General features: G+C 41.4%; 1 protein-coding gene across 1 annotated transcript in view; it reads left to right on the plus strand.

Annotated features, from left to right (window-relative positions):
* Nucleotides 1–17,417, plus strand: part of PNOC (prepronociceptin) — a 48,645-nt gene extending 31,228 nt beyond the window's left edge. Inside the window, exons 2-3 of the mRNA XM_026671476.2 lie at nucleotides 6,104–6,245; nucleotides 15,829–17,417. Coding sequence (XP_026527261.1) covers nucleotides 6,120–6,245; nucleotides 15,829–16,389 — 687 coding nt within the window. The 5' untranslated portion in view covers nucleotides 6,104–6,119 and the 3' untranslated portion in view covers nucleotides 16,390–17,417. The remainder of the gene's footprint in view (nucleotides 1–6,103; nucleotides 6,246–15,828) is intronic.
* Nucleotides 17,418–23,116: the final 5,699 nt, after the last annotated feature.

Here is a 23,116-nt window from a genome sequence, read left to right on the forward strand (position 1 = left end):
TTATCAAACATCAACATCTGTCAATCCCAGGTCTTTGGGAAGAACTTGATAGGTAGATAAAAATGCCAGATCCAGTCTGAACATAGGGTTGACTGTGTGACAAACAATCTATGCTGGTTAAGGAGGATGGGATTAATAGTCTGACACATCTGGGTACTTATTACTAACTTTTCAATGCACACACATTTTTTTTGCATAATGCTTATCTTAAGTGATTTTATAGTTTGAATTAGAAATTAACCGACTGATTTAAGAATGCAACATTTTGGTTTAAACATTAAATACTTATAATTAATCATTTTTGAAAGAAGAGTCCATGGGAATAGATTTCTAAATAAAACTAATCGTTATGCAATTCAATATCATGAGTTATAAAGCTCCCTAATAGGGTAAATTTACTTTATTTATTTTTTGTTCAGAGTCATGCTGTTTTATAAGGACATTAATAGTTTTATAAAGACATAATTTGTTTTATAAACACATAATTTGAATGTAAATTTACATATATTTATAAAGCAGTGCCTTTTAGGCGTGAACAAATCCTTGCATCCCCACAATTCTCTTAATCAAATCAAACGCTTAGGAGATATATTTGACCAGCATGGTAACCTCCATTAGGGCTTAAGGTGTGCATGTACACACACATATACACACACAGGGAGATTAGTGTAAGATTCAGTGTTTGTGCAATCTCAGAAAAATAGATTAATTCAGTAAGCAGATCATATGAACGAGCCAGCATGTAGCATCTTTCTTATTTTGTGCTCACATTTTTTTCCTCAGTAGTGCAGAAACAAACCTGAGCAGAAAAATGACAAATGATGAAGCAAAATACATATCTCAGTTCTTTGTTTGCTTTCAGTTCACTTCAAAGGATAATGAAATATGTCTTCACTTCCACTGCTCCTCCTGGATATATTTAAGAGCAGGTGATGGGTGCCCTTACAAAATGGCTTCTGGGGGATATGGGGAGAGAGACTTGACTGTTCACAAAATGGCTGCGAATGAAGTAAACCAGTGAGTTTATTTCCTGTCATCTTCTGAAATCCTTGAAGATGGTGGTTCTCACCTCCATCTTACTTTGGGGGATTCCTTTCTGAGGAGGTGGGCATAGTCATAAACAAAATACTTCCTAGTAACCACCAACTTTTTTATTTTCTAAAAATTCTATGTTTCATGTGGGACCAGAAGCATTTTTGTAATGAGAGGTAATGTTGGAGGATAATTCTTAACTTAGTAACATGCCAGTTTTTTATTATTTTCATGTTTTCATAAAAATAATAAATACCAGAAAGCAAGATACCTTGCAGGGATCCAGAAAGGTGGCTGTTGGTAAGGTGGTGCCAATGATAGCACATTGCCAAGCTTTTTCTTGTTGGAAATAACTGTTGTAGAGCGGCGGAATAACTTGAGGTGAACACGGAGCGAACTTCAGCTTTTACTTTATTGTAACGCGGCTGCCACGCTAACAAGGCAGCCAGCTGGCGGACAACAGCTGATGCCGTTTGACAGCTCCCTTTTATAGCCGGCTGTCAAACGGCATTAGCCAATAGGAACGGTCCATGTTCCCACTGGAAACACGGACCGGAGTGAAGACTTCAGCTCAGTCTTTTCCGAACGCCACACTCCTTTCCCCCAGAATGGAGCATGCGTAGTCCTTCAGATAACTCGGGCGCTTGCGCAGGCGGCCAGATCTTCTAGGTTCTGACAAAGCTGCTGCTGGAAGGAACTTTTCTGCTTGTTAGGCAACTTCTGGTGCCGACGAAGCTGGCGTCTCGGCTTCAGGCGTCTCTGGGCAAGGGACAGATGGCTGCTCAGGTAGGCTTGTGTTCCTGTCAGATTCGCGGGAAGTTTCTTCGGGCGCCAGCGGTTTCTCTGTTGCAGGAACGTCTTGAGGGCCATCTGCAGATGAACTCCAACGCCTTCTAAGTTGATCGATATGGCAGCACCAGATGCACCCGTCTTGCAGTTGGACCCTGTAATACTTAGGACCAGTTACTGCCACAATCTGCCCAGGCATCCACAAAGGGTGTCCCGCATAATTCCGGGCACAGACCTGGTCATTTTCAGCGAACTCCCTTGCCTGGCTATTTGATCCCAGGGGCGTGACTGGGGCATAATATGGATGGAGTCTGTCTAAAGTAGTCCTCAGACGTCTACCCATGAGAAGTTCAGCCGGGGGCCTATTAGTGGTGGCACAGGGAGTCGTGTGCTGGGTTAGAAGATACTTAGCAAGCCTAGAGTGCCAATCTATGGGCCCAAGCCTTTCCAGGACCTCCTTAGCAGATCTGATTGCTCTTTCATCCAGGCCATTACTGGCAGGATGGAAAGGAGCTGTAAGTGTGTGCCTGATTCCCAGGTTAGCTAGGAAGACCTCAAACTCGCAGGAAGTAAACTGGGGGCTGTAATCAGACACAATAGTGTCAGGGAGGCCATGGGTAGAGAATATCTTTGATAGAGCCTTAGTGAAGGCTTCTGAAGTTGTGGTGGTCATCAAGGTCAGCTCTACCCATTTAGAAAAAAAATCAACCATCACCAGGAATGTACGCCCATGAAAGGGGCCAGCCAGATCAATATGCACCTGGGACCAAGGGATCCCAGAATCTTCCCACCTGCCTGGAGTGGATGTGGGTGGAACAGGTCTGGTAACTTGGCATGGCTGACAAGCATTCACCCAACTTGTAATCTGAGCATCCATGCCCGGCCACCATACATAACTGTGAGCTAGGGCTTTCATTCTGACAATGTCGGGATGCCCTTCATGCAGGACCTTTAAAACTGAGGTTTGCAACTTGGAAGGGATAACTACCCTAGTTCCCCAAAGTAAACAGCCTTGCAAAGAAGACAGTTCTTGCTGGCGAGTTTTGAAAGGCACGAATTCGGGGGCATAAGGAGTTGCAGGCCACCCCCTTCCCACCCAGTCAAGGACTTGGGCGATTACCTTGTCCCGGGCAGAGTGGGCAGCGATATCAAGGGCGGTGATGGGAAGTTTGAGATCGTTGATCAGGAACACAGCATTAGTTGGTGCAGGATCCTCCACAGGAACAGGCAGGGGGCAGCGACTAAGAGCATCAGCATGGCTGAGACTCTTGCCAGCTCGATGAACCAGTGTATAGGAATAGGCAGCCAGAAATAAAGTCCACCTGGTCATCCTTGGAGACAAAATCTGAGGAGTTTGTCTATCGCCTGACAGAAGGCCTAACAGAGGCTTGTGATCCGTAACCAACTTGAAATAGTGTCCATATAGAAACTCATGGAATTTTTTGACAGAAGCAACTGCAGTCAAAGCCTCCTTGTCAATTTGGCTGTAGCTGCACTTAGCTGGGGAAAAAGTTCTGGAGAAAAAGGCAATGGGTGCCTCAGAACCGTTAGGCAGTCTATGACTTAAAACAACACCTATGCCAAAAGGAGAAGCATCTGCTACTAAAACTAAAGGTAAATGCTCATTAAATTGGATCAGAACAGCATCAGATATGAGCAATGATTTGACTGCATGGAAAGCATGGGCTTCCTTAGATCCCCAGTGCCAGGGGGATTGCTTATCCAAGAGTCTGTGCAGAGGCTCTGCAATGGAAGCTTTATGTGGCAAAAATGAAGCGTAAAAGTTAAGAAGTCCTAAAAAGGCCTGGAGCTCAGTTTTGTTAGTTGGTGTGGGTGCCTCGTGAATAGCCCTTACTTTGGATTTGATTGGGTGAATACCAGAGGCGTCAATTCTGTATCCCAAAAATTCTACCTGTGGGGTGGCAATAGTGCACTTCTCTTTTTTTAGCTTAAGACCATGCTTCCTGAAACGATCGAGGACTCCTCTGACTCTTTGCAGTAATTGAGACTTGTCAGGGGCAGATATTAAAATGTCATCAAAATACGGAATTACACCTGGTAATCCTTGAAGAAGTCTTTCCATTTAAGATTGGAAAATCCCTAGTGCCACACTTACGCCAAATTGGAGCCGCCTACATTTAAAAGCGCCCCTGTGCGTTACAATAGTTTGTAGTTCAGCAGCTGTGTCATCAACAGGGAACTGTTGATAGGCCTGTGACATGTCTAATTTCGCGAAAATGGTTCCTGGCTCAAAAGAATGTAGTAGGTGCTGGATAACAGGGACTGGATAAGCGCTGATTTGTAAATATTTATTCAATGACGTCTTGTAATCTGTGCAGAATCTTATGCTACCATCTTTCTTCAGGGGTGTCACTATTGGGGTTTCCCATTTTGTGAAGTCCACAGGCTCTAATACACCCTGTTTAATTAATTTGTCAAGCTCCATGTCTAATTTGGGGCGGATTGCAAAAGGTACCCTTCGAGGCTTTAAACGGATTGGTACTGCCTGATGGTCCAAGTTGAAAGATATTGGGGTTCCTGAATAACAGCCCAGCCCCTCGCTGAACACATCAGCACAGTCATTAACAAGGTGTCCACTTCAGCATTTGTAATAGAGTGGATTCCGCTTATATGGAGGCCAAGGGCAGGGAACCAGTCTAACCCCAACAGGCTAGGGAGGGCACCATCCACTACCACTAAAGGCAAGTGACCTTTAAAATGTTGAAATTGAACAAAAAACTTGCCTTTTCCGATGACTGGGATGGTTCTGCCTTGGTAGTCACGTAGGGTTAACTGGCAGCCGTGAAGCTTCTTCTTAGCCATTCTGGGAAGTAGTTGTTTCAAGGTGCTCCATGAGATGATGGACAGCACTGAGCCTGTGTCAACCTCCATCCTGCAAAGTTTCTCTTCTATAGAAACAAAAACACTGATTTTGTTAGAGCCTTTGTTAGTCGGCTTGACAGCAGGTAAAACAGTCTTCAACTTGTTTTTGGAAATGTTGGGTTGTCTGAGGCTTTTGGGCAAAAGTCTTTCCTGCTTGACAGATCCTGGCTAAATGACCCTTCCTCTGGCATTTTAGACAAATGGCATTCCTGAACTTGCAGGATGCCCTGAGGTGGTTTCCCCCACAGCTTAGACAAATGGGCTGAGACCGTGGAGGGGTTTGGCCTGTTCTTCCTTTGACTGGTTTTTTGCTGCCTGAGGTGATTTACATCATTAGCCTCTTCATAGCCTTCTTCTGTGGAGGCTTCATCATAATGGATGGCTGAGCTGCTCTGGCTAATTGGATTTCCCTGAATTTCTGCTGCTGAAAGTGCTGATAGTTCAGCAGCTTGAGACTCTTCAATTGCTAATTTAAGGGTTAAATCCCCTTTAGCCAATAGATTCCTTTGTAGCCTTAAATCCCTGACTCCACAAACTAGTTGGTCTAATAACATGTCTTCCAGATAGTCTCTAAACCCACAATGCAAGGCAGCTGTTCGTAGGGCAGCCATGTACCCACTAATAGTCTCTCCCTCAGCCTGAATCCATCTCCTAAAAGCATTACACCTGGCAATTCGGGATGGGTTAGGGGAATAGTGGTTGGAAAGAATTTCCTGCAATTCTTCCCATGGAACAGTCTTAATTGAACGTGGAGCCAATAATGCCATAGCAGTGTCAAACACAGTGGCTCTGCAAAAACTTAAAAAATAGGACTTTTTCCTATGGTCGGAAATGTCAGCAAGGTCTATGGCATCTAGGAAACAGTCAAATCGGTTTCTGTAGGATTCCCATGTTTCTGCTGTCGGTCTGAAAGGTGGGAATGCAGGGTTTGAAGTCATCTCAACTCAGCGGTGCCAGATCTTCCAAGGAAAGTTGAAATTCGCGCTCGTGAATAGTGACAGTAAGCTCTTAAAGTGACATTCAGCTCGGTAGTGACTTCGGCTCTTTTTTGTAGTGACTTCGCTTAGCGATTCTTTGCCTGGTTGCCTCTTATATGTATCCCGCCCTCGTCGCCAGTGTTGTAGAGCGGCGGAATAACCTGAGGCGAACACGGAGCGAACTTCAGCTTTTACTTTATTGTAACAATAAAGGGTTGCCGCGGCTGCTGCGCTAACAAGGCAGCCAGCTGGCGGACAACAGTTGATGCCATTTGACAGCTCCCTTTTATAGCCAGCTGTCAAACAGCATTAGCCAATAGGAACGGTCCGTGTTCCCACTGGAAACATGGACCGGAGTGAAGACTTCAGCTCAGTCTTTTCCGAATGCCACAATAACCATTCTCTAATTTCTTCTCATGTAGCTTCTAACATAACATCATGAGGATGCTGTTGTGGGGGATCTTGTCATTCTGCTTGCTGGCCTATGCCCACGGTGACTGCCGGAAGGACTGCCTGAACTGCCACAGACATCTGTACAGCCACCAAGATGACTTTAGTCTTCTGGTGAGTAATTCCAGCAATTATCTGTGCATACATGTTCATGTTCTGTATATGTCCTGCCTGTTGTGCAAGCTTTTTTAAAAAAATGCAGCTAGTTTGGTCTCAGTATACATCCCCTTCCTCCCCCCAAAGTCCCAAAGACTAGGGCTTCTTTCAAACATAGATATCATCCCGATAGCAAGGTAAGACAAATCTGCTCATCACTGACCAAATGACATTATAACTAGGTGCTTTCCACTGTGGTAATTCTGAAATATCCCTGTGTTCTATTCACCAACAAAAAAATGTTCCTTCAAATCAGCTTTGGCTCCTGGTGATTACATGAAGAAGTTCATGCAGTTTTCTTGACAAGATTTTGGAAATGGCTTGTCATTGCCTACTTCCTAGGACTACGAGAGCATTTGGGTCTCTCAGCTGCTTTGTGCCTATGGCAGGAATAGAACTCACAGTCTCCCAAATTCTAATCTGGTGCCTTCACCACTACAGCAAACTGGCTCTCATGTGGTCAACAAACCACAAAGACATCAAAATGGCAACAACTTGCAATATGACATTATCAGACAAGTTGAACATCTAACATAGATATGTAAGTCACCTTATTTGCATAAGGCCATCATCAGAGGCTTTTCATTGATATCCTATCTTGTCCTCCCATCACCCTTGATTTTGGCTCTGGCATTTTTTGAGGTAAAGTTTTCCTGCATAATACCGTGTTTCTCACAAAATAAGGCCGGCCCTTATTTTTTTTTGACCCCCGAAAAAACGGCTAGCCTGTCTTTTCGGGGGTGACTTAATTTCCTCCCCCACCTAGAGCAGCCCATACGCATGTACCTCGCCGCGAGGCCGCTTCTATCGGCCGACGAAAGCTCCCTGAAGGCAGAGTCCCCAGCTGCTTCAGGGTGTGGCGTGGCTGCCCGTGTCCCCTTGTCTTTACGCAGTCTCTTTCAGGAGATGGAAGCTCCCCAAGTGAAATCACCAGCCACTTCAATCGGCTGATAGAAGCGGCCTTGGGGCGAGCGCACACACACACTCCCCTCACCCTGAGGCCGCTTCTACCAGCTGATCGAAGTGGCTGGTGACTGCACTTGGGGAGCTTCCATCACCCGAAAGAGACTGCCTAATGGCCAGGGGACACGGGCAGCCACGCCTCGCCCTGAAGCAGCTGGGGACTCTGCCTTCGGGGAGCTTCTATTGGCTATCGGGGTATTCTAGCCTAGGCTACCTGGAGGGCACTCCTAAAGGCAAGTTTCCCCCTCCCCGCCCTTCCCCCCCCCATTTCTCTTTACCTCGTGTAGTTCTAACGAACGATGTGAGAAATGGCGGGGAAACGCATGGTTTAAATAGACCTAAATTTGGGGGGCGGGACTTAATTTAACCTCATGTCTAGAAATCATGCTGGGCCTTCCTATTAGTGGAGGCCGTATTGTTGGAGAAACACGGTAGATGCAATTGGTGCAGGATGGCACTAAACAATTCATCAGAAAAGCTAAAAAAACTGTAACTTGTAACCTTCCTCCCTTGGTCCCTTTGCTTACACTCTTAACCTCACACCCTGCTTTTATTAATTTCCACCACAGATGTTCCCCACAACAAGGCTCCAGCTTATTGGGGAAGACATTGCTGGAGATGTAGGTAGAGCAGTGTAACTTCCCCAACAGCGTAAATAAAGGGATTTATCTAAATACATATTTAATGCCCCACAGCCATTAACATTCTCCCAATAAGGTAAATCATTCAGTCATTCTCCTGTCTGGAAAGCTAAGCAGCTAGATGCATTTCTCTTTATTATATCTTTTTCCTCAATTGTGCAATGGCAGAAGTATTTTGGCAAAGGTATTTTCTTTTTCTGTTATTATAATCACTTTTTCTTTTTGATGATCATTGATTTCCATTTCCTGTTTTGCTTGTTTTGGCAATAGCAATAGCACTGAGATTTCATAGCACTTTACAGTCCTCTCTAAACGGTTTACAGAGTCAGCATATTGCCCCCAACAATATGGGTCCTCATTTTACTGATCTCAGAAGGAAGGAAGGCTGAGTCAACCTTGAGCCAGTCAGGGTCGAACTCCTGGCTGTGGGCAGAGTTAGCCTGCAACACAGCATTTTAACCACTGAGACATCACAGCTCATTAAATAGAGCTCAAAAGATGGATTTTATTTCAGAAATGGTTTTATTCACATCACCACCTGTGCCCCATGTTGTATCATACAATTTGATAAGCACTCCCTCCACTTCATCATCAAAGTTATAACCTGAAAGTTGAGTCATGGCAACTGGACTTCTTGTTGAACAATAAAGGATCCATGCATAAAATCCTGTGGCATCTCATTCAATATATATTGACTTGTATTCCAGCAAGCCATAATTAATTAGGGTACTGGTGTACTTTGTGATTAAGAAGCATTTTATTAAATCCTTTGCTGAAATAAAGATATGTCTATAACATTGCCGCAATAAAATAGTGTGATCAAAAATGATATACACAAGTCAGGGATAATCTGGGAAGAAGTGAGGTTTTTCTACACTTCAGCCTTAAGTGCCTTGACCCTCATACCTAAACTAGTGGGAATGAAGCCATCTTCAATCATCCCTTTCCAGATTTCAACTACTTCCTCTCTTTTGCCTGCATGTTCGCCTGGTATTTAGTCTGGACTGTACTTTGGCAGATTCTCCTATCCTTATGTTCTCCCATCCATGCCAGGACAAGTCCATGAGTACATAGTATATGTTCTCCATTAAAACTCCTTTTATATGACATCCATCTGTTGATTCCCCCTCATCATTGACAGCTTAGCATCTAGTACTGTGATGGAGAATAGCATGTCCCTGAGATTCAGATGACCCAACCCTGTTGTTTTCCCCAAACTTAAAAGCTTTTTAGATTTTTTTTTCCATGCAGGTACTGGGTCTGACTTTAGAGTAAGCCCAATTAGTAAACAGTTTGAGTTGTTGAATATGTTGTATTTGACCTACGTTTGTGATATTTTATGTTTCGTTTTTATTTTCATTCTTAATCTTGTCTTAATCTTGTCTATGTTAGCCACCAAACCCATAATTTGAAAGATGAGTGGATGGGTGGACAGATAGACAGTCAGGCAGATATTGTGTGCCTTTAGCAAGTGGCTTGAGATATGACAACCACGATTGTTCTTTCAGTTCATTACTTGTGGTTCAGGATAACATAAGTAAGATGTAAGAATGTTGTCGTTAATGCTGTTCTCAACATTAGGAAATGTAACCTTTCATCTGTAACTTCAATTGCTAATTTTCTATCTACTGACATGGCTGGGCAGTTTAAGAGTCAGAACGAATAAATGAATAATACTGGCTAACTAGACCAGTCTCCATCCTGCTGGCACTGGAACCTCTGTATCATTAGAAAATGCAATTGACAGATCATTAATATTCATTTGAATAGCCTTTCTGCTCTGTGCCATGACGCATGGACTCCTCATTATACAGCAATAACAAATTTCCATAATTGGCTCCACCTTGAGTCAACTTCCAAGGGCACTGCAAAAGGAACAGACCTTTTGCAAGCTGTCCCCAAGAGAGTAAAGACACCAGGACCATGTTAGATGAGGTGGAAACACCTGGTTTTTCTTGATTTGGGTATAGATAATGATCAGTAGATTACCGGAGCCAAACAGATCTTAAGGCAGTTTCATACAGGCTCTCTGAAAGCCTACCAGCAACAAGAGGTTTTTTCCTAGGTAACCTAGAAAATGCTATTGTTTCAATTTCACTTTCTTCAAACAGATAATCAGAGTTGGAAGGGACCTTGTAAGTCATCTAGTCCAACCCCGCCCAAGTGGGAGACCCTATGCCATTTCTGACAGATGGCAGTCCAATCTCTTCTTGAAAGACTCAAGTGATGGCACTCCCACAACTTCCGAGGGCAAGCTGTTCCATTGGTTGATTGTTCTCACTGTCAGAAAGTTTCTCCTTATTTCCAGGTTAAATCTCTCCCTGTTCAGTTTCCATCCATTATTCCTTGTCTGGCCTTCAGGTGCTTTAGAAAATAGCTTGACCCCAATCATGACTTCTATTCAACCTTTTGGTGCTTGGTGTCCACAAGAAAACCTTGGAAGATGAAGACTATACTGGTTGGGATGAGGCCGACACTGACAAGGTTTTTTTGGTTGGTTTAGTTTTTTGGGGGGGAGGAGGGGAAGTAAAATGAATTATTTGCTTTTAGATTGCCCACAACTACAGGTCAACTTAAAGTAGGGGAGGGCAAAGATGCAAGCAAATCTTGCTAATTCCCAAAATATTTGTTCCCTTTTGTAAAATCATTTACTATATGACCATAGAGGCCAGAGTCCAAAAGGTGCTTTTTCCAAAAGGCAGCTAGAGTTTCTTGGTTTTTTTTTGTTTGTTTGTTTGAAAATGTTTTGCTTTTCATTTAAACCTGTTCAAAAGGTGCTTTCTTTCAAAAGGCAACTGGTTCTGAGTGAATGGTAGAGAACTGAAGAAGCTTCTTAGATGAGAAGCGAAACATCTTCAAGCAAAAAGAAAGAAAGAAAGCCCAGTTGCTTTTGAAATGAAGCACCTTTGGGACAGTCATGACCTGGATGACCAAGAATCTCCATAGACATTCTCTTCTAAGAAGCTTCTTCTAACTGAGACAAGGATTACACCACACTCTAAACACTGTTATAGTCACAAAGCATGCTATGCCCACACAAATAATCTGTATTATAGCTTAAAATGAAATCTCAGAATTGATTTCCCCATGCCGCACCTATTGATTGCTCCCCCTCACCCAGGGATGGGATTCAATTTTTTATACAACCGGTTCTGTGGCCATGGCTTAATTGGTGGGCGTGGCTTGCTGATCATGTGACTGGGTGGGGATGGCCAACTCGACGTCACTCACATCAAGGGGTGCTTCTCCTCGCCTGGCCTCTCATGACAGTGGGAATGCTGCAACGGTTGTAAGTGTGAAAAATGGTCATAAGTCACTTTTTTCAGTGCCATTGTTACTTTGAATAGTCACCAGTTTTAGACCAAAACTCAAAAAGGGTATATAAACTCACGTTTGAATGTCAATCTTTCTAGCTAGCCAAAAAGCCTTGCTGAATGCCACTCATCTTGGTTCCTTGTCCTTAAAAGCTTCTTTCTGGCAGCTCTGCTTCATTATTCAGTTATTTCTTCAAAGTGCTAACTCCAACAGGGGAGTATTTCCTCCCAACAGCAGTGTAAAAAGCTTAAAACAATCCTTCCCCTTTAAGAAAGTACCAGCAAAGAAAAAAACTCCTTTGGAGACAGTAAGTCTAGGCATACTACCAAGAATGCAAGAAGGGTGGAAAAAAACAAAAGATTTCTTCCAATAACCGGTTCTCCGAACTGCTTAGGAAGTTAACAACTGGTTCTAGCGAATAGGTAAGAATCCCACCCCTGCCCTCATCTCATTCCACATTCACCAGAGAGCAGTGATGGTATTTACCGGTTCGGCCCAGTTCTGCCAAGCCAGTAGCGCTGATGAGCAGCAGAGGTTCTCTCTGCCACTCTGCTGTGGGGCCCACCCGCCTGCCCAGGCTCCCATATTTACCTTTATCTCCTGCTTTCGAAACGCAGCTGCTTTGTGCGGCACAGCTGAAGCAACAGGGAGAATGCAGGCTTGCAGGAGGTGAGTTGGAACGCCTCTGCGCCTGCGCAAACACGCCTGTGCGAAGTGTGCATTTGGCGCACACATGCAAAGCATGCCCAAGCCACGCCCGCCGAACTGGTAGTAAAAATCTTTGAAATCCCACCACTGCTGGAGGGGTGTCAAACGGGCAGCCTGTGGGCCAGATGTCTCACATATAGGCCATGCCCACCCCAGCTCCGCAAATGGGAAAAACACAAAAACGTCACGTGACGCCACAAATTTGTCACCCATGATAATCATATAGAGGGGAGTGGGCTGAAATGAAAGGATAGGGATCTCTCCATCTCACAACCCTTATAACAATTGGACTGCTGTGTAGTGCTCTTCTGGAAGAACCCTACATCCTACAAGAACATCCTAGTTATTCTGTGTATGTAACATTGGGGCATGGCATAAGGCAGGATAAAGAGTTCCCAGGATGGACATAGGTATAATTGACATAGGTTGTGAACAGGGATGGGATCCGACTGGTATAACTACCGGTTCTGTCGCTCTGCGTCGTGCATGCATGCGAGAGTCGCGCGAGTGCAATTTACGACCTGCTGAGCTGTCCGGACTGCTAAGCAGCACTGCGTGCAAGTGCGCAGCGGTTGGAAAAGCCCTTTTTTCTTGCTTTTTCAACCGCAGCTGTGTTGCACAAAGCAGCTGCAGTTGAAAAAGCAGGAAATAAAGGTCAGGTAAGAGCCCAGGCGGGCGGGTGGGCCAAAACAGCAGCAGACATAGAACTGGTTCTATGTATGCTCTCTGTCTGCTGCTCTTCAGAGCTACCGGTTCTACAGGGGTGGACAGAACCGGTAGAATCCCACCCCTGGTTGTGAATGAAGAGCTTGAAATCCTGAAGACACTTGCAAATGATGATTTTTGTGCTGGTTTAAAAGCAGCTTCTAATTTCTGTCCCTACATGATGACAACAGAATGGTTGAAAACATTGCAAGCTTCCACAAGGCTTTGCAATGTTTTCCTCTTTTAAAAGGAACTGTTACCCACCTCCCATTCCTAACAAGACCTTTAAGGGGAATTCATGGCTTGATAATTTCAACCCTTCAGTAGTCCTGATGAAATAAAATGGGTGAGGTTGACAGATTGGTCAGTTTCCTCCTTTTCTTTGACAAAGGACCAGTAATTACAAAGGGCTAGGTTGCTCTTCTTGTTCTTTCCCTTTTTATAAATCTCTTTTTCTCTTTTTCCAATCCTTTATCTGAGGCAGCTCAGGTTCAAGAAGTGGTCGTCATTCCACCTTGTTTGACTTCAAGAAGTAATGACAATTGCTGATAATTTTCAACTCTATCTGAGAGATCACCAAGTGAAAAAGATCACGATGCACAAATGCCCTCAATTATTGACATTCACTCAAGTGGTGACACTTACTAGATACTCCATATCCCAGTTCAAAAATAAGGCCTGTTATTTCTCAGAATGATGACAGAGAAGACCTTTTCTGACTCTAACAATATTGTTGGAGCATCTTCTCACTACAGAGCAAATTTATCACAAATAGCCATTTAAAGAGGTTGTTAGTATCTAACGGAAAGCAATTATGAGATGGCAACCAGGGCTGACACTTCCCTTTCATTCAAAGGGAATTGAATTCACAGTAGGAGATTATTAAAAGCTAAGTGTGATCAACCCCACTTTCTTTTTTCATGCCCAGATTGCTAAACCTTTACAATCATGCTAGTATTTCTAAAAGCAATTGTTTTCTCTGTTAGCAGTTGGGTTAGCTGCCTTTTAACAGTACACAAGCTATTGTTTCCATCATGTTATGGAGTTGTTGGTTTTTTTGATACATCTACAGACATGAGTTTAGACAAATAGTCTATCCAGAGTGGCAGAAAATCCTGGGATTTGATTTGATGCACTCATTAATAAGAATACTTGTAGTATTTTTACATAACTTTGTTAAAAGTCCTTGTGAAGTTGGTGATATATACATAATGAATATAAGTAAATTTATCTTTAAAAATAACAATGCAAAATCTATCATTTGACAATACAGTTTTTGAACATACATGCTTCTGAATTCTCTAGAATTCTTTATTGGGCAAAGTGGTACAAAGACCAGAAGCCCTGTTTTTGTTTTAGAGAGGTAATAAGCATTTCAGGTATTAATTTTTATGTTTGAATCCTTGGAGAACCAGTAACAGAGAAAATACATTTTTCCTTGCAGAGTCTAATGAAGAGTAGTTGAGGCGGGGGGGGGTTGATTCAAAAAAAGAAAGAAAGAAAGTACAAGAAATATTCTCCAATCCATAGCCAGGACCAGGTACAATCAGTATTTAACAATGTTTTATAGGAGAACACACTTGAACATTGGCTTCTAATGGCTGAAAAGTTACCATGGTTTAGTTTTTCAAGATATTTCCTTAGCAAATCAATGCCATCAGTGACAAGTAGAGTCAACCACCTCAACATTCCCCTGAATTAAATATTTCATCTCTTCAAACTTTTAAGGAAAAAAAAACTATTTAATTCAAATTAGACAGGCTGACATCCTGCATATATTTGACAGAGCAGTGGTGGCTCAGTGGTTAGAATGCAGTATTGCAAGCTGACTCTGTCCACTGCCAGGAATTCAATCCTGACCAGCTCAAGGTTGGCTTATCCTTCCGAGGTCAGTAAAATGAGGACCCAGATGCTGGGGAAAATATGCTGACACTGTAAACTGCTTAGAGAGGGCAGTAAAGCACTATGAAGCAATATAAATGCAACATTATTGCTATTGCTGGACTGCAGTTTCCACAACCCCATAAGACTGGGCACATAGCTAGATTTGAAAATTCTTGAAGGCACCCTGGGGTGGCTATTCTTATCAATAATTACCACCAGAGAACAGACTCCTAATTTCTGACAGATCTGGTGATTCAACAGCAACACAGCCTGAGCATCTGGCTTCTGAGAACTCTGCATATAGATCTTCTTCTCCATGATTAAATCCACAGAAGAATGAGCAGGATTAAGCAAAAAACAATAATTTCAACAGACTGAATCAAAAAAAGAAACCCAAAAGCTGTAGTATATTCAAAGATTGATGGCATTTGCTTACCAAGTCCTAGGAAACAATTGAACAATTCCATTTTGAATGCAACTTCTGATCAGTCTTCATTGGCCACTATTTAGGAGACTGATTTGAAATTATCTACTACTACTACTATTAGATTATCACTATCTGTCATATTATATGTAAAAATTCTTGATGAATTCACTGCAAAGACCAAACCCAAACAGATGTCTTGGCTTCTGAATTAGTCTATAAACCTGTAGGATTTAAAGAAAGCCATAAAGAATATCCAGGAAAGAAAATCAGAAGGAATATAACATATTTTAATTGTCCTCTCTATTGCAGCCATGGATTCTGAAAGTCACTCTTTGTAAATTAAGCTATATGTCTAACAAAAAGCAGAAACAGGATTACTTTAAAACATAAATTACTATAATATATCTCTTTAACTTTCTTCAGCAAAGTGTCAACTTCGAACTGAACCCGGCCACAGCCATCTTTCTGTTCCTCAGTTGCCACACAGAGGGGGAAGGGGGGAAAGAGGTTGGAATTCATTACTAGACACAACAAAGAGTTTTCTCATGAGAACAAAGATCATCTCTACTGGCAACATATAAGGTTGGGGAAGAAGTGCCTGAAGAGCCCGCCAATTAACCCAATTGGCCAATGTGACCTGTGACACTTGAGGAAACTAAGTTATTTCCTAGTTTACTTATACTGAAACAGCGGCAAAGATTTAGATTTGCTTTTCCTTTGAAGCTGTGCTGATATGATGTACTCATTAAAGAGGACCTTTGAGAAGGAGCCAAAGTCTGAGAGTTCTGATTTGCTTGAGTTCTTTAGTCGGAGCGTGACACAAAGATTATGATTTGTACCTTTCCTTACATTCAAAAAGTGAGGCATATTACTAACTGTCCTTGTTTCCTCCCTACAGATCTGTGTAATGGAGTGTGAAGGGAAACTGTTTTCCAGTGCTACCTGGGGACTTTGCAATAAAGCCATCAGTGGAAAAAGTTCTTTGTCCCTAGACCATAGTAGCCTGGAAGAAATGAAATGGCCATTGGAGATGTGGGATGGCAGCCTGAAAGGAGCCAGAAGTAACCTGAAACATCATGGTGACCTGACCAGAATGGTGGATCTCAGCGATGGGGAAGATAAGCAAGTGTCCAACTTGTTCATCCGTCAGCCAAAGGCAGAAGATGACACTAGTGATGGAAGCCAAACTCCACTTGGGGATTTACATGATCAGCTCAAGATTCCCAAGAGGGTGGGTGATTTCCTGAGGGGCCCATTCAACTATGGGCAGATGGAAGAACCTGAGGTGCAAGAGCTCCAAAAACGATTTGGAGGCTTCATTGGTGTTCGAAAATCAGCCCGGAAGTGGCACAACCAGAAAAGGTTCAGTGAATTCCTGAAGCAGTATCTGGGGATGTCCCCACGTTCCGTTGAGTACGATGGCTTGGCTGATGACCTGAAGGAACAGAATGAGATTTAAACAAATGGACTTTTCCTGGATTGTTGTCGTTGTTGTCGTTGTTGTTTCCTTCTCAGATTATAAACATGTTGTGAATTGATTTCAGAGCTGCCATGGCCAAAGAAGCCAACCCCATTCGTACTATTCCGCTTTGTCAGTGATCAGCCAACCAATATTAGCATCGGAAGGGAAGTCTATTTTCTTTGAAATAAAATTCAGAATCACTTTGTGTAATAATATTTCACAATTTTTACATTTGTATGAATAAAATTTAAAAAAATCTACATTTAGTATGGTTAACACGCTAGAGAGCAGGTAATGATAACTCTTTCCTTCTGTTCTATGACCTTTCTATGTTTAGGGAAAAAAATCATTTTCATCAGGGAAGTGGGCTTTCAAAAAAAAATAAAAGGGAGCCTTCATTCTCACCAGCAATTTCCATGAATCCAATTCAGAATCCTACCAGCCTGTTCCTTAGAAAGAAGGCCAAGTTTTGCTTCTTTGCATTTGTCCTTGGGGTGTTTTTCACCACTTAGGAAAACTGGTTATGAAACCAGATTCTAACTCCTGGTTTAAGACTTCAGAGTTTTTTTTAGAACTGAGATTTACCTATAATAAAAAAACCGACAATCCCTGATATGTTTCCCAGTGGGGTTGACATCTTTGATATGGCAGTGCGATGGTATTTGTGGATCTTTATTACCAGTTTCCCATTTTCTTTCTCTCTCCATGGCATGTATTTTGTCAAGCCTGCTGTCTCCATGCTGTCATTTTTCAAAGATGTGTTTTATTAATTGCCAGAACCAGGAGCAAGTGAATTCCTCTTCACTGCTGCCTGCTAACAATTTTCAGATAAGACGCATGATCGATAAAGAAATGATGTAGCTGGCTTGGGTACTTTTCCTCTGTTAATTATTGAATGTTAAATATCTAAAAAGGGAAACAAATTCTGTCCTTTTGATTTCAGGCATAAAGATTTCTCCATTAAACTTGTACATAGCAAAAAGAAAAAGAAAAGATTAATAAATTAGTTTTCTATTTCTACTGTAGCACTGTGATCGACACACGTTCAGTGGCTAATGCTTTCTCATCACCACTTATAGCTCCACTTGCACAACTTATAAACATACACATCTAATGCTAAAATCCAGGCCATATTTAAACTGCAAAAAAATCTGGAGGACCACTAGATGGTAGCAAAGAAAAAGGAAACTATTTGGAAGCCATCTAGGTTATTGTAGCCCATAACTTTAAAAAAAAAAACTTAACTTGATGCTCACCAGATGCATTGAACTTCCAATATCCTACCTAGCAGAATGATGCTAATTAGGAATTCAGTGAGAAGTAGCCTTGCATGTTTGAGGTCAACAGTTTGTGGAAAGTTGCCAGAAACCCCTTTCACAGGTAGCACCCCTTTGAGGTCCAGCTCCCCATCATTTCTGAACAAAATCAATTTTCAAGCCAACAAATTAAGCCTTACATCCGAGAGGCTGTCATTCTTGCTTGGTAATTTATTCTTCTTTTTCCTGGTTCATTGCCACCCTTGGGATCCTATCAATGATAAAGGTTTGATTTCACCAGGAGCAGCTCTACTTCTGTATCATTATATGTGCAGGTAGAATGAATTTTTGTTAGTTCTTTAAAGTAGTCCAGACAAGAAGCACAACAATGAATGTCTCTACTTTTTTTTTTTTTTTGCAAGGTTGTGTTAACAGAATCCTGCAAACTTGAATGTGTCACTCCCATCCCTTCCTTTCCCTCTCCAAAAACTAGGGAGAGTCTCTTCTGAGACATATTCTCCACCCTAACCCTCCTAACATCACCCTACCCCTCAAAATCCATTTATGGTTGTCTAGGGCTAGGCTGTAGCTCTTTTTCCTGGCTCCCAGGGTCATTCCTACATACCATTACATTTCCTGTTCAATTTTGTCTTCAATTATGGTGTTTATTTACAAAGTAAATTGTCTGAGGTAAACCCATTTGCTAATGCAAATACGTATCATTGTGTAAGTGTTTCTTTAAAGACAGGTTCATATTAAGATACTTCAATCCTCTGCTCTTTTCTAAGCTTTTACTTTAATATTCCATTATTATCTCTTCCTTTTGTTTATAGGTATATCCCCATCCCAACTTTTTCATTGCCAAATCCATCCTTCCTCCCACTCTCCCAACATATGCAGCTGCATCTGACAATACATATTAATGTGGAACTTAATATCTTCTGAGTCAAACTCAACATTCTAACTCTATCTTCACAACTTGCCTACAGTGGCTAATAAGGGAGCTAGGACATTGTAGAAATACTAAGAATGGATCAGTTAACCTAGACAATTAATTCCCAAGGATTAGATATTGTAGGAGGAAGTATTAGCCCATGGTGACAAAAAAAACACCTCAGGAATTTGGCAGCACCTTTTCCAGCTAACAAAAGCTTATGTCTTTTAATAAAATGTGTTAGTTTAAAAAGAGGCTACAAAATTTCTCCCATGGATTAAAGTTAACTCAAAGCAAGTTGAGTTACCACCATTCGTTGATTGTCTTATGGCACTCAAGTCAAGTGAGAACTTTGTGCATCCCAAATGATGATTTTTGACTCTGTTAAAATAATTATGTACTAAAATACAGAGATTTGACTGATTTTGTGCTGACTGGCATGCTATGGGAATAGGACACCTGCATATAATTGGTTGCAATACAGTTATTACAATCAATTGAAAATTATGTTACTTCTCTGGAGTTCACTACAGACTATTATAGTTAATAAGATTGTCATATGAAGTAGGCATGGCTAGGAGTGTATTTTCAAAGGTGGAAGGAGTTTGGTTTATTTTAAATTATATGCATTGAAATTTATTACCCAAATAGATATTTTGTAACCCACTGTTGCTGAATTAAAGCTGCAGTATTTTTTTATTATTGGGAATGTTCACTAGGGATGTTGGGAGCTGTAATTCAATAATATTTGGTATCTGGATAGCTACAGTTCTCCCTACTTACATTTGCAATTATACAAAACAAACATTGAGGGAATTTAGTCAAGGAATCAGGTAATTCTAGTTCTCAAACAGTTTGACTAGGTTTATACAACCTGCTAGATTAGATTAAAATGGAGTTGGTTAAATTGAGCTAGTCATCCATTATCTTCACATATTGTGTGAATCATATCAAGTTATAATATAGCTTAATTTTTTTGGAGGTAGCACATTATATGAATGCAGCTGTTTGGCTTCTGCTCTGCAGCTAAATCTTTCCAAAAGCAATAATGCATTCTTGTGGCTCTCCTTGTTTCTAGCCAGCTGAAGAATTTGGGCTCATATTTTAAATTAACTGAATAAGGAAGAAACCTCATGGAACACAGTGGGGCCTACTTCCAAGTATGAATGGGCTAAATTGTACCAGGCAGTTTTTTTCCACCGTCTGCTATGTCATGTTAAGGTAGCCTTAAGTAAAACTGAACCTTTGTAGGCGCCATCCAGGCAGTTTTCTTGTGCTCTTCTGGGTTGCTTATACAGAAAACTGCAAACAAAACAAAGCCTGTTTCTTTTTAGCTCCCATTTTCCCAACTAAGTCATGTAACATATCCAGGAGTCATTAAGTATTGCTTTCAGATAGCTAAGCCTTCCAAACCCTGTAGATATACTCGTCTTCTCCCATTTGACATTCTAACACAGTACATTGTTCTTAAAATGACAATATAGAACTTCAGTAACTCAGAATGCTTGTCTATGAATTGGGTGGGAATTTCAAAAGTCATCAACCATATCTCTAGAGGACACCAAGTGGAAAGGATGATACCAGAGAGACTATTTGGTCTCATTGTGTTAAGATCTAATTTGCACAACAAAAGAATCTCTCTATAACAGTATAATAAGGTTATTTTAAAAATCCAGAAACTAGCAGGCAGATAGCAGAAATAGTGATATAGTGTGATGATTGCAAACATGAACCAAATATCCCTCTCTCTCTCTCTCTCTCTCTCTCTCTCTCACACACACACACACACACACACAGAGAGAGAGAGGGTATATCCCATCAAGTTACCTGGGCCAGATAATCTTTCCACGATCATACACTATATTCTGTGTTGCAATACATTGCAAACATCCTTTTTTTCAACTCTTGGGTTTTGGAGAAAGGATTATATCCATCCCAAAGGAAATGGTCTATTATAAATGTCAAAAAAAGGACAAACCAAGATTAAAAACTCAACTATAAAGAGTTGGCAAATGTTGTCCTCTTCACAGACATTTATTAGAAGTTATCTCCTGCAGGCAGACATGGTGGGATAATAGCAAGATGAGTTAATCATAACATTTTCTTTTAGTCAATTCTTAAAATGGTGGCTTATTGGAATCTGGTGGCAGTCATATCATCTACCCAGAGATGTAGAAGATAGTCCACTCCAGAGGTGGTATTCAGCAGTTTCTGTCCAGTTTTGGAGAACCAGTAGCAGAAATTTTGGGTAGTTCAGAGAGCCAGCAAATACCACCTCTGACTGGAGATTTTACAGTATCCTTCCCCTGCCACGCCCACCAAGCCATGACCACAGAACCAGTAGTAAAAAAAATTGAATCCTACTACTGGTCCACTCCAAGGAAAGGAAGTTTGATGCTGGATAGAGCCATATTCCTTTTAGCATGGAATCAACAGACCCAACAGTCTAGAACTTAGGTCAGAAGAACAAATGAGTAGCTGATATACAAGCTATCAGGTTTTCATTTATTTGTCCACTTATGAGAGAGATTAATATTATGTTCTACCTTATGTTAATGACATTTTGGTTTCATCCACAGCAGAATGTTTTATCAGGGTTTTTATCTTCCTCAAAAGGTGTACAATCCCATCCTTCAGGGAGGGGGGATTCTATTGTTTTCCTCCTCATACTTGTTTTTGCTTGTTTTCACACAGGATACATTGCATTTCTTTGGGTATGGCACTGAATGAAAGAGGGGAAGGGCTCTGATACACAATTGGTGGAGCCTTCTATAGTCCAGTTCAGGATCAGATGGAGATAGGAGGAGCAGGTATCAAGAAGTCAGATGGTGTCTTCAACCATGTAGTGAAAACCTCATCCCCTTTTTTAAATGTGTTGCAGAGTTTCAAAGGTGTGGTTACAGGCTTTATCTTGACTTTTTTGACCCTCTGCAAATACCCCTATTCCTGCTCTTAGTAGGAGCTGTTTATTCAATTAAGGGACATTGGGAGGGGGGAGGAAGAGGCAGTGGACAAGTCCCATAGCCCTATAGGTTCAGATGAATTATTTTTCTCCTCCCTCTCCACTAAGAACACTGTCTATGTTCTGGTTATGCGTGTAATATCTAGTTTACTTCAGGCTCTCTATATAAATACCTCCCAAATGGCCCTTGGTGATATCTCTCCCTAGAGCGGAAGGAAGGTCTTGTTTAGACAATGGACTTGGCTACTGGAATATAGAACAAAGTTATCAAAATCTCTTCATCTGAATAAACATATAGACAGATTAAATTATTGCCAGAACAACCTGCAAATGGAGTTTTATTAGTAATGTAAACAATTATCTACCACGATACCTGTATTGGTAATTTAGAGCAAACTTTTCACCCTCCTGTAATAACACTATTTGCCAGTACTTGGCTTTCACAGACTAGTCACAGAATTGTCTCTAATAGCCACACCCATTCTTCTTGAAGCAGTCTGACTGAATTTAGATACACATTTTTCATCATAAAATATAATTAAAATTCAACTTGGGTCAGAGGACCTAACTGTAGAAACTTCTGTCTCACACAGATTTTGCACAGAAGGTGGCTCAAAGAACAATTAATCTTCATTGCAGAAGCACAAAAATTCAACCCAAGTTAAAAAAAAAAAAGATTCCCCCAAGGATGGGAATCCTTCTGTTCCTTAAGGTAGGGAGAATTTGCCTGTAATTAGCAGCATCGGTCTGGGCTGAGCTATGAGGTGAAAGGACTGATGATGGTGAGACCCAAAAAGGAGGTGGCTGGATTGTGGGAAGCGCCAGTTATCTCTACAGCCCACATAACAAAATGACAATTTTGGCCTGCCAAAGGCACAAAATGCAGTCAGCACCATCCAAGGATCCTTTTATTCTGATCTTAGTGACCAAGCATTCCTCTGTGTGCAGAAAGTCCAAGTTTCTTATTAATGACAAATATCATAACGAACGAAATTATAATGAACTTTCTGCTTGGAGAGCTATACCAGGCGCAGCAGGGAAATTTGAATTCCCTTTGGAGGAGATGAGCCACTATATACTTTATTTATCAAATAAACACAATGGACCAAGAGCATATTTTTAGCTTCTTAAATATTGTGCATGCCATAGAATAATTTTTGAGCCCAGGTGTCATTTGCCAATACTTTTTGAATCAGATAGAATTATGAGGATTAGCACCTTGCTTTTAAGTAGAAAAGACAGTTCAGAACTCTGAACTCTTTTGTTCAGAATTGCCTTCTGCTGAACATATCCTGGCCCACAGTACATACAAAGTGGACTATAGAAGGACAGGTGTTTAGTGCCCCAAATCAAGGACATCATATCATTATCTATTTTCAAAGAGTCTTCTATTAACATATAATAAAGCCAATGGGCAAATGTGAATACATTACTCAGTGAGTTTAGCAGAATGCATAAAACATTGCTTGAAAAGTATTACTCTGCAAAGTGGATTGTGCTATATCATATGTGTGTGTGTGTGTGTGTGTGTGTGTGTCTGTGTGTGTCTGTGTGTGTGTCTGTGTGTAATAT

The sequence above is a fragment of the Notechis scutatus genome, chromosome 1 (assembly GCF_049901735.1).
Source record: "Notechis scutatus isolate UNSWTSFEM ecotype Mainland chromosome 1, rNotScu1.2, whole genome shotgun sequence".
NCBI lineage: Eukaryota > Metazoa > Chordata > Lepidosauria > Squamata > Elapidae > Notechis > Notechis scutatus.